The sequence below is a fragment of the Loxodonta africana genome, chromosome 5 (assembly GCF_030014295.1).
Source record: "Loxodonta africana isolate mLoxAfr1 chromosome 5, mLoxAfr1.hap2, whole genome shotgun sequence".
NCBI classification, from domain to species: Eukaryota; Metazoa; Chordata; class Mammalia; order Proboscidea; family Elephantidae; genus Loxodonta; species Loxodonta africana.
The window spans coordinates 47,206,376-47,218,575 of NC_087346.1; the positions used below are offsets into that span (position 1 = coordinate 47,206,376).

Consider the following 12,200-nt stretch of genomic DNA (forward strand, 5'->3'; position numbering starts at 1 on the left):
AACAAACCAGCTGCCGTTGAGCCGATTCCAACTCATGGTGATCCCATGTGCATCGGAGTAGAGCTGTGTTCTGTAGGATTTTCAATGACTGCTTTTTGGAAGTAGATCATGAGGCCTTTCTTCCAAGGCACCTCTGGGTGGACTCGAACCTCCAGCCTTTCGGTTAGTAGCCAAGCACATTTGCACTACCTAGGGATTCCATGGGGAGGAAAAGATCGGCTTCATTAATGGAGATCCAATACTTACCCCCAAGTAGAGGTCTCCTTGGCAAGCTGAAATGAAGACCATGGTTCTCCATAGGCCATGTCCCCTGATTGTATGGAGAGTTGATTTTTCAGAGAAAACTTTGTGTAGTCAACTAACTAAAAGAAGGACTTGCCTCACAAACACAACCGTTGGCAGTCTGTTGTTTACCAAACAGCAGAGAAAAGAAGTAGGTTGCCAGGCTTACCTTTTAGAGAGGTCCTGATGAACGTGTTTACCACTAGGAATAAGAAATGAAGATTGAACAGTTTGCGAACCCAGGCCACGCAAAATAGAGAGAGAAGTAGGTTTCTCACTTTTTAGGCAAAAAAAAAAAAAAAATCCTGCTCACCAGTTCATGGGATATGGCTCAAAGTATATGAGATTCTCACCGATCAGATTAAAACCAGTTGCTGAAGGCTGCTGAAGGCAGCCGCATGTGTGACAGAGTAGAGCTGTGTTCCATAGGGTTTTCAGTGGCTAGTTTTTCAGAAGTAGATTGCCAGACCTTTCTACTAAGGTGCCTCTGGGTGGACTGAAGCAGCCAAATTTCAGTTAGCAGACAAGCATGTTAACTGTTTGCACCCCTAAGAGAAGAGAAAGTTGTGAGCGGCCATCTAAGATACTTCACTAGATCCACCCCATCTGGAGCAAGGGAGAATGAAGAAAACCAAAGACACAAGCAAAGATTAGTCCAAAGGAATAGTGGCCCGCAATGGCCACAGCCTCCACCAGACTGAGTCCAGCACAACTAGATGGTGCCTGGCTACCACCACTAACTGCTCTGACAGGGATCGAAGAGAAGGTACCGTACAGAGCTGGAGATAAATGTAGAACAAAATTCTAACTCACAAAAAAAAAAAAAAAAGACCAGACTTACTGGTCTGATTGAAACTGGAGAAACCCCAAGAGTATGGCCCCAAACACCCTTTTAACTCAGTAATGGAGTCACTTCTGAGGTTCACCCTTCAACCAAAGATTAGACAGGCCCATAAAACAAAATGAGACTAAATGGGCACACCAACCCAGGGACAAGGATGAAAAGTCAGGAAGGGACAAGAAAGCTGATAATGCCCTGTCCTGCACCATCCTCATGATCGTTGCTCTGCTTGAGCCCATCGTTGATGCCACTATGTCATTCCATATCATTGAGAGTCTTCCTCTTTTTTGCTGACCCTCTGCTTTACTAAGCATGATGTCCTTCTCCAGGGACTGATCCCTCCCGATAACATGTCCAAAGTATGTGAGGCTAAGTTTTGCTATCCCCGCTTCTAAGGAGCATTCTGACTGTACTTCTTACAAGACAGATTTGTTCGTTCTTTTGGCTGTCCAATATTCAATATTCTTTGCCAATACCATAATTCAAAGATGTGAATTGTTCTTTGGTCTTCCTTATTCATTGCCCAGCTTTCCCATGTATATGAGGCGATTGAAAATACCATGGCTTGGGTCAGGCACACCTTAGTCTTTAAAGTGACATCTTTGCTGGTTAACACTTTAAAGAGGTCTTTTGCAGCTGATTTGCCAGTGCAACGCATTGTTTGATTTCTTGACTGTCGCTTCCATGGCCATTGATTGTGGATCCAAGTAAAATGAAATTCTTAGCAACTTCAATATTTTCTCCATTGTATCATGATGTTGATTATCAGTCCAGTTGTGAAGATTTTTGCTTTCTTTATGTTGAGATGTAATCCATACTGAAGGCTGAAATCTTGTCTATTGTTCCTTTTCCTATTTCATTAATGTCTGTTTCTACTTTTAACTCTATTTCTTCACATCTAGTTTATTTAGGGTACTCTATTGTTCTCTTTCTAAACTTCCTAACCTGAAGACTTACTGTATTAATTTTCAGTCTTATTTTCCAGTATAAATATTTAAAGCTATAAATTTTCCTTTCAGTACTAACTTAGCTGTATCCCATAAGTTTTGTTATATACTATTTTTGTTTCCAAATATTTTGTAATTTGTGTTTTGATTTATTATTTGACCCCAAATATATTCAAGTTCAGGTTGAAGAAAATCAAGGCAGGGCCATGAGAGCCAAAGTACAACCTGGAATACATCCTGCCTGAATTTGGAGGCCATCTAAAGAATTTGACACACTGAACACTAATGACCAAAGACCAGAAGAGTTGTGGGATGATATCAAGGACAGCATACTTGAAAAAAGTAAATAAAGGTCAATAAAAAGACCGGAAAGTAGGAAAAGACCAAAATGGATATCAGAAGAGACTCCAAAACTTGCTCTTAAGAGCAGAGTAGTTAAAGTGAACAGAAGAAATTATGAAGTAAAAGAGCTGAACAGAAAATTTCAAAGGGTAGCTAGAGAAGACAAGGTTATTATGATGAAATATTCAAAGACCTGGAGTTAGAAAATGAATAGGGAAATCATTAACTTTATATGGAAAGGAAAGAGGCCTCAGATAAGGAAGGCACTATTGAAGAAGAAGAATAAAGTAGGAGGATTCACACTACCTGACCTCATAATCTACTATACAGCCACAGTAGTCAAAACAACCTTGTACTAGTACGACAGGCACACTGACCAGTGGAACAGATTTGAGAACGCAGATGTAAATCTTTGTCACTGATTTTTGACAAAGGCCCAAAGTCCATTAGATGGAGAAAAGTCTTTTTAACAAATGATGCTGGCAAAACATAATGTCCATCTGCCAAAAAAAGAAACAGGACCCATACCTCACACCGTACACAAAAATTAACTCAACATGGATCAGAGACCTAAATATAAAACCAAAAACTATACAGATCATAGAAGAAAAAACAGGGTCAACACTAGAGGCCCTAATACACAGCATAAACAGGATAGAAACCAAAACTAACAATATACAAACTCCAGAAGATAAGCTAGATAACTGGGATCTTCTAAAAATTAAACATTTATGCTCATCAAAGATTTCACCAAAAGAGTGAAAAGACAACCTACAAACTGAGAAAAAATTTTGGCTATGACAAATCCGACAAAGGTCTAATCTCTAAAATCTACAAGAAAATTCAACATGCCTACAACAAAAAGACAAATAATCCAATTAAAAAATGGGCAAAACATATGAACAGACATTTCACCAAAGAAGACATTCAGGGAGCTAACAGACACATGAGGAAATGCTCGAGATCACTAGGCATTAGAGAAATGCAAATCAAAACTACAGTGAGATACCATCTCACCCCAAAATTAGTGGCACAAATAAAAAAAACAGAAAATAACAAATGTCGGAGAGGCTGCAAGGATCTTATGCACTGCTGTGGAAATGTAAAATGGTACAACCGTTTTGGAAAACGATATGGTGCATCCTTAAAAAGCTAGAAATAGAAATGCCGTATGATCCAGCAATTCTGCTCCTAGGGATATATCCTAGAGAAATAAGAGCCATCACACAAATAGACATATGAACCCCATGTTCATTGCAGCATTAGTCACAGTAACAAAAAGATGGAAACAACCTAGATGCCCATCAACAGATGAATGGATAAACAAACTGTGGTATATACACAATGGAATACTATGTAACAATAAAGAACAATGATGAATTTGCAAAACATCTCACAACATGGATGAATCTGGAGGGCATTATGCTGAGTGAAATAAGTCAATCACCAAAGGACAAATACTGTTTGAGACCACTATTATAAAAACTCATGAAAATGTTTACACACAAGCAATATTTGATGGTTATGATGGAGGGCAGGGGTTGCGGGGGAGGACACTAACTACACAACAGATAAGTGGTAACTTTGGTGAAGAGGGAGACAGTACACAATACTGGAGAAGCCAGTACATCTTGACCAAGGCAAGGTCATGGAAGCTTCATAGATACATCCAAACTCCCTGAGGGATCGAATTACTGGGTTGAGGGATGGGGACCATGGTCTCAGGGGAGATCTAGCTCAATTGGCATGACATAGTTTATAAATAAAATGTTCTACATCCTACTTTGGTGAGTAGCATCTGGGGTCTTAAAAGCTTGTGAGCGGGCATCTAAGATACTGCACTGGTCCCACCTTGTCTGGAGCAATGGAGAATAAAGAAAACCAGAGACACAAGGGAAATTTAGTCCAGAGGACTAATGGATCACAACTACCATGGTCTCCACCAGACTGAGTCCAGCACAACTAGTTGGTGTCTAGCCACCACCACCAACTGCTTTGACACGGATCACAATAGAAGGTTTCAGACAAAGCTGGAGATAAATGTAGAACAAAATTCTAATTCACAAAAAAAGACCAGACTTACTGGTCTGATAGAGACTGGAGAAAACCTGAGAATATGGCCCCTAAACACCCTTTTAACTCAGTACTGAAGTCACCCCTGAGGTCCTTCAGCCGAAAATTAGGCAGGCCCATAAAACAAAACGAGACTAAACGGACACACCAGGTGAAGTGCAAGGACAAGAAAGCTGGAGGGTGCAGGAAAGCTGGTAGTGGGAAACCCAAGGGGTAAGTATTGACATGTCATGGGGTTAGCAACCAGTGTCACAAAACAATATGTGTATTGGTTAATGAGAAACTAATTTGCTCTGTAAACTTTCATCTAAAGTACAATAAAATAAAATGAATAGGGAATTGCATGATCAGCATTTCTTAAACTGAAAGAACTGAAGAGAAAATTCTAGCCTTGAGTTGCATTAGTGAATGATTGTATGGGCAAAAAACTTGAAGTACACAGAATGTATCAAAACAAGGTGGAAGAAATACAGAGGGTCACTGTGCCAAAAAGAATTGGTTGGTGCTCAGCCATTTCAGGAAGTAGCATATGATCATGAATTTCTAATACTGAAGGATGTTCCAGCTGCACTGAAGGCATTGGCTAAAAATAAGGCTGCAGGAATTGATGGAATACCAATTGAGATGCTTCACCAAAGGAATGTAACATTGGAAGTGCTTACTCATCTGTTAAGAAATTTGGAAGAAAACTACCTGGCCAACCACCTAGAAGAAATCTGTATTTGTGCCCATTCCAAAGAAAGGTGATCAAACGGAGTGCAGAAATCATCCAACAATATCACTTATGTCACACACTAGCAAAATTTTGTGGAAGATAATTCAAAAATGACTGCAGCGATACATCAATGGGAAACTGCCAGACATTCAAGCTAGATTCAGAAGAGGATGTGGAACAAGGTGTATCATTGCTGATGTCAGATGGATCTTGGCCAAAAGCAGAGAATGCCAGAAAGTTGTTTACCTGTGACTTATTGACTACATGAAGGCATTTGACTTTGTGGATTATTAGAAATTGTGGATAACATTATGAAGCATAGGAATTCCAGAATACTTATTTGTGTTCATGTGGAACATGTACATACATCAAGAGGCAGTTGTTCAAACAGGACAAGGAGATGCTGCAAGGTTTAAAATTGAAAAAGGTGTGCGATAGGGTTGTATCCTTTCATCTTCAGTCATCCACCTGTATGATGAACAAATAATCCATGATGGTGGACTTAATGAAGAAGAATCCAGCATCAGGATAAGAGAACTCAGTAACAACCTGCTATATGCAGATGACACAACTTTGCTTGCCAAAAATGAAGATGGCTTGAAGTGCTTAATGATTAAGGCCAAAGACTACTGCCTTCAGTATGGATTATGCCTGAATATAAAGAAAACAAAAATCCTCATAATTGGGACAATAAGCAACATTATGACAAATGGAGAAAAAAAGTGAAGTTGTCAACAATTTCATTCTATTTGGATCAACAATCAACATTCATGGAAGTAGCTATCAAGAAATCAAAAGACCTCTTCAAAGTTTTAGAAAGCAGAGATGTTCTTTGATGACTAATTACACCTAACCCAAGCCATGTCTTTTCAGTTTCCTCATATGCATGTGAAAGCTGGACAATGACAAAGGAAGACAGGAAAGAATTGATGCAATCAAATTGTGGTGTTGACAGTGAAGAGTATTGAATATATCATGGACTGCCAAGAGAATGAATTTTAAAAGAAATACATCCAGAATGTTCCTTGGAAGTGAAGGAAGTGAGACTTCGGCTTGCTTACTACAGACACATCACCAGGAAACACCAGTTGCTAGAAAGAACATCATGGGTGGTAAATTAGAGAGTCAGCAAAAATGAGGGAAACCCTCAATGAGATAAAGTTGACACAAAACTCAAAGCAATGTACTCAGCATACCAAGGATCATGAGATGGCACAGGATTGAGCAACATTTTGTTCTGATATAAAATTGCTGAGTCAGAACTGACTCAACTCAGCACCTAACAACATGTCTGTCATTTTTCTGTATTTTTCATGACTGTTTCTCTGTTTTTGTTTTACTGCTTCTTTTTGTTAACCAAATACTTTTAGTGTACTATTTCAATTACACATGATTTTTAGCTAAATTTCTGAGGTTTTTTGTTTGTTTTTTATTGTGGTTTTTCTGAGATTACAATAATCGTTTTCAACTTTTCACAATCTACTTCAGTTTAAGACTGACTTCGTATTTTTTTTTTTTTTTAGTATTATATAGCAACTTTGAGTCAATTTACCTCTGTGTTGTAAACTCAAAAATATGTTATCAAGCTATAACAATCTTAGGCTTTTTGAAGCAATTAAGAGAAGAAATGAGAAAATATATATATATATATATAGTCTTTTATCTTTGGTTTTAGCAAGTTTGATTATAACATGTCTTGGTGACTTTCTTTTGGTATCTACCTTGTGTGAGGTTCAATGAGTTTCTTGAATAGATATCTTCACATCTTTCATGATATCAGGGAAGTTTTCTGCCGACAAATCTTCAATAGTTAGCTCCGTATTTTCTGTTCTCCCTCCCTGTTCTGTACTCCAATCAGTCGTAGGTTATTCCTCTTGATAGAGTCATACATAATTCTTAAGATTTCTTCATTTTTTTTTAATTCTTTTACCTGATTTTTCCTCAAATAAGTTGGTGTCAAGTGCTTTACCTTCAGTCTCACTAATTCTGACTTCTATTGCCTCAATTCTGCTCCTATGACTTTCTATTGAGTTGTCTAATTCTGAAATTCTATGGTTAATCTTCTGGATTTCTGTTTTCTGTCTCTGTATGGATTCTTGCAGCCTGCTAAATTTGTCATTATGCTCTTCTATAATCTTCTTAAATTCTTCTGTTGCTTTGTCTGTGTGTTTCTTGGCTCGTTCTGGGTTTTGCCTGATCTCTTCAAGAGTTCTGTATGTTAATCTTGTGTATTCTACCTCTGGTAATTCCAGGAAACTTTATTCCCCTGGAAGATTTCTTGATTCTTTGTTTTGAGAGCTTGCTGAAGCCATCATGATCTACCTCTTTATGTGATTTGATATTGGCTGTCATCTCCGAGCCATCAATAAGTTATTTATTTATGTTTGCTTACTATATCCTAGCTTCTTATTTTGTTTTGTTTTGATTGCCCAATAGGGTGCTCGTGTGAGCTCGTTTGTTACTGGTGCCTTTAAAGCTCTAACGTCCTGTCGCCAGGTAGTTAGATCTGTTACTAGGTATGTGAGCCCAGGAGTCCATTTACTTTTCTTGTATGGAATCAGCTCAGGTGTCCAGGTAGTCAGTCATCAAGTGTATGGTACAGGCTCTCACCTACAATCCTAAATGGGCAGGGGTGATTGGTGTAGGCACAGGTATCTGGCTGCAGTAGAGGGTCACATGCTGAGCAAGGCAGGGGGCTGACAGCTGCTCTGAGTGTCTGGGAGGAAAGTGTGTCCCTGTTCCCTAGAGCATGTAGGTGGGTGGGTTTTGCAGCTGGACTATGGGTTCCCAGTACTGTTGTCTGTAAGGACTGGGAGGCACTACTTATTCTTGGACCCCTGTAGCAGGTGGATAGGTGGTGTGGGTGGAGCCACCAGTCCTCAGGTCCCTGATATGGGGAGGTGAGGACCCTGCCTAATAGGCAGAGCAATGTCAAATGTCACAAATCTGCCACTCCACCATATAGCTGATACAGTTGAAGTTAGGCTTCAGGTGTATACCTTGTTGTACTGTGCTAATGAGGGCCTATGTGGTTGAAATGGGCCCACACAGATCTATGCAGGGGTGAAAGGCATTCCACAGTCCATGGACCCCTTATGCTTGTGCCTAGGCAAAGGAGCTGTGCCTGCCCTGAGTTCCCAGTTTAGGGAAGCTGGCAGATTATTTTTTCCTGTTTGTTAATTTGTTCTCCAAGGCCAGGAATATGGCTCAGGGCATGTGATGGGTCCTACTTCCAGCCCAGGGGACATGGAAGTCGCCAGAACTGGCCTGGGACCTGGTGCAGAGTGGGGAGGGGGCAGGTAAATGGGAGAGAGTTTTTTCCCAAAGGGGTGTTTTTTTATTAGCGCGGTAGGTTAGATGCAGGTACTCATCTTTTGCCGATTGAGCACTGCTTTTCACTGGTTCTGAGGCTTGAGTAGACTCTGCACTGCTCGGTTTCTCCCAATGTGGAAAATGCATCCCAAGTGCCACTGCTTGCCAATCCAGCCTGCAGTGTGCTGGTTCCCGCCAGGTCAGGTCTGGCAATTCTTGCTGCTTCTGAAACATCTCTCTCCCCGTGCCGCTCGGTGCAAGTCCTCAACTTTGCCTTTGATATTCAGGGTTCCTACATTGTTATATATAATCGATTCACTTGTTTTTTCAGGTCTTTGTTGTAAAAGGGACCACAGGAAGTGTCTGACTACTCTGCCATCTTGGCCTCACCTCCCACAATCTTTTATATTTACCTATATGTTTACCATTTCTGGTGCCTTTATTCCTTCCTATGAATCCAGGTTACCATCTGCTATCATTTCCGTTCAACTTAAAGCAATTTTCTTTACAATTTCTTTAGGGAGGAAGAATTATCTCCATTCGTGTTGATCTGGAAATGTCTTTATTTTAGCTTCTTTTTTTTAAGGTTAGTTTTACTGGATATAGAATTCTTGATTGACAGTTATGTTTTCTGCGTTTTCAATATGTCACTCCACTCCCTTCTGGCCTACATTGTTTCCAAAAAGAATGCAGCTGTTAATCGTATTATTGTTTGCCTGTATGTGACAAGGCATTTATATTGCTCCCAAGATTTTCTCTTTGTCTTTGCTTTTCAGCAGTTTGACAATAATGTCTGTAGGTGTGGATCTCTGTGTGTTTATTCCACTTGGGGTTTGTTGAGTTTCTTGTATCTGTAGGTTAATGTTTTTCATTAAATTTGGGAGTTTTCTGCCATTATATTTTCAGGTATTTTTCTGCCCCTTTCTCTCTCTCCTGTCCTCCTGGGGCTCACAGTATGCATATGTTGGTACTCTTGGTGGTGTCCCAAAGGTTTCTGAGGCTCTGTTCATTTTTATTCCTTCTTTTTTTTCTTTTTTTGTTCTTCAGATTGATTCATCTGTTTTAATCTAAATTCAAGTCTGCTGATTCTTATGTGTTATATTTGCAAGCTCAAATATATTATTGAGCTTCTTTTGTGAATTTTTATTTTAATTATTATACTTTTCAATTCCAGAATTTCCTTTTAAAAATAAATTCCATCTCTTTCTTAAAATTTTCTATCAGGTGGCATATTATTGTCATACTTTTCTTTAATTCTTTAAACATATTTATAATAGCTGCTTTGAAAACTTTGTAAATCCAACATCTGGAACCAATCAGTTCAAATGACTGCTTGTTTTCCTGAGCATGGGTCTTGTTTTCTTGCGTCTTTGCACGTCTGGTAATTTTTTGTTTGAAAACTAGATATTTAAATTGCACATTATAACAACTCTGGATTCAGTTTTTTTGTTGTTATTTGAGGGGTTTTTTTTTGTTTTGTTTTGAGTTTTTTTTTTTTTCAATTTTAATATAATTTGCCTGTACTTAAACTACAGAATCTGTCTGCCCCATAGTTTGCAACAGCTGATGTTTCTTTGCAGTTTTTTATTTTATTTTTTAAAGCCTGTCTTCCTAGTGTTCTCTGTGCATCTCCACCCTTTGCCATGTGATCTGGGGTAGAGGGGGAAGAGAGTCTTTCAGTCTCTCTTCATTTTTATTTTTTTTTTGCCATACTCTCTTGAGTCTTCTTGCATGTGCATGCTTTCCAATTAGCCATGAATGTGTAGAGAACTTGTTTCAATCCTTCTATGGCTCTTTCATTTCTGGAATCTTCCACTTAAGTTTTTGGCTGATCTACCACTTCCATAACCAGGACTGCAACCTCGGACTAGCAAAGCTGCAATTTTTCTGTGTTCATTCCCAAACCAGTCTGCCACTTTTAGCCAGCAAAGAAGGTTTTCTCCCTTTATCCCAAATCAAATCCACCCCCTCTGGCAGCAAAGCTCATATCTATCTGCGTGCTGATGAAATGACAGTTTTTCCAAACTGAGCTGAGCATGGGAATGGGAGCAACCCTATGTGGGAAAGTCTCAGACTCTTAGTGTTCCTACCCAAAACTCTAGCACTTTTCTCAGGAATAAAATCTTCTCAATTCGATGTCTACCTTTGGCTGATTTTCAAGGTCCTGAAATGGTTGTTTTTCATTATTTTATCCAGTTATATATATATATTTTTTTTTTTAATTTCAGAAAGAAATTGCCAACCTCTTCATGTTGGCATTATTGGAAGTCTCCTCCCTACCTTATTTTTATATCGCCTGATTAGCAATTGCCATACTTGTTTAGATTTACCTGTATGTTTACAAATTTTTTGTACATTATTCCTTCCTTTTGGGTTTTATGCCCTTATTCCTAAAGTATATCCTTCAGTAGTTTTTTCCCCCCAGCAAAATTAGCACATGTTCTTAGTTGTTGTTTGACAATGTCTTTAATTCGTCCTTTGGATAATAGTTTAACTGGCTGAAGAATTAAACATTAAATATTTATTTCATCTCTGTACTTCAAGCATTTTATTTCATCATCTTTCAACTTATATTGTTGTTGACAATTAAGAATCTGGTCTAATGTTTATTTCTTTCTGGCTGTTCTGCCTATTTCTCTCTGGATTCATTAAGATATTATTCTGTCTTTCATTGTCTGTAGTTTCTCAGCAGTGTGTTTAAATGTCTATTTTTATTTAATCCTGATGAGAACTCATTTTGCTTCCTGGGTCCAAACATTTATAGTTTTTACCAATTCCGAAAATTTCTAAACCAATTCTCTCTCACGTATTTTCTCTGTTCACTCTATCGGTTCTCTCTTTTTGGAACTACTATTAGATCTATCTTACACTTGATCATTCTATTTTCCATATTCTAAATCTCTCATATTTTTCATCTCGTTTTTCTCTTTATATTATGCTGTAAGTAATCTACCAGTTTGCTACGTCCCCCGCTTGAGGTATGTCAGCCTGCTATTTAAGGTATTCCTGGTGGCATAGTGGTTAAGTGCTACAGCTGCTAACCAAGAGGTTGGCAGTTCAAATCCGCCAGGCACTCCTTGGAAACTCTATGGGGCAGTTCTACTCTGTCCTACAGGGTCGCTATGAGTTGGAATCGACTCAACGGCAGTAGGTAGGTAGTACCGAATTTTTGGAGCCCTGGTGGCTTAATGGTTAATAGCTTGGCTGCTAACCAAAAAGTCAGCAGTTCAAATCCACCAGCCATTCTTTGGAAGCCCTGTGGGGCAGTTCTACTCTGTCCTCTAGAATCCTTAAGAGTCAGAACCAACTCGAAGGCACCTAACAGCAAGAACTGAATTTCAATTTCGGTAATTTTTTTTTTTTTTTTTTAGTTTCTTTCCAGATGTTCTATTTGATTCTTATATAACCCTTGCAGGTAATTTTTCCTCTGAAGTCCCTTTGACTATACCTATTTTACAATGTCCATCTGGTGGTTCTGTTAGCTGAGGTTTTGGGATATCTAACTCATTGTATCTATTAATTTTGCTCATGGGGGATTACTTCCTATTTTGTAAGATTTTATTTTAAGTTCAGATTTAGCGAGGCTTTATGTAGTCTGGAATTAGGAGTGTCGAGGTGTTTTGAATTAGTATCTAAGTGGCCTTGGGGAGCCCTGGTGTGGTAGTGGTTAAGCGCTTGGCTGCTAACC

At 38.9% G+C, this 12,200-nt stretch overlaps 1 protein-coding gene across 1 annotated transcript in view; it reads left to right on the forward strand.

The window, feature by feature from the left end:
- The first annotated feature begins 958 nt into the window (after positions 1-958).
- The window catches only part of SLC9B1 (solute carrier family 9 member B1), an 80,120-nt gene continuing 68,878 nt past the window's right edge, over positions 959-12,200 (forward strand). Inside the window, exons 1-3 of the mRNA XM_064286301.1 lie at positions 959-1,048; positions 7,637-7,716; positions 11,884-11,927. Of these exons, the coding sequence (XP_064142371.1) occupies positions 959-1,048; positions 7,637-7,716; positions 11,884-11,927 (214 nt within the window). The remainder of the gene's footprint in view (positions 1,049-7,636; positions 7,717-11,883; positions 11,928-12,200) is intronic.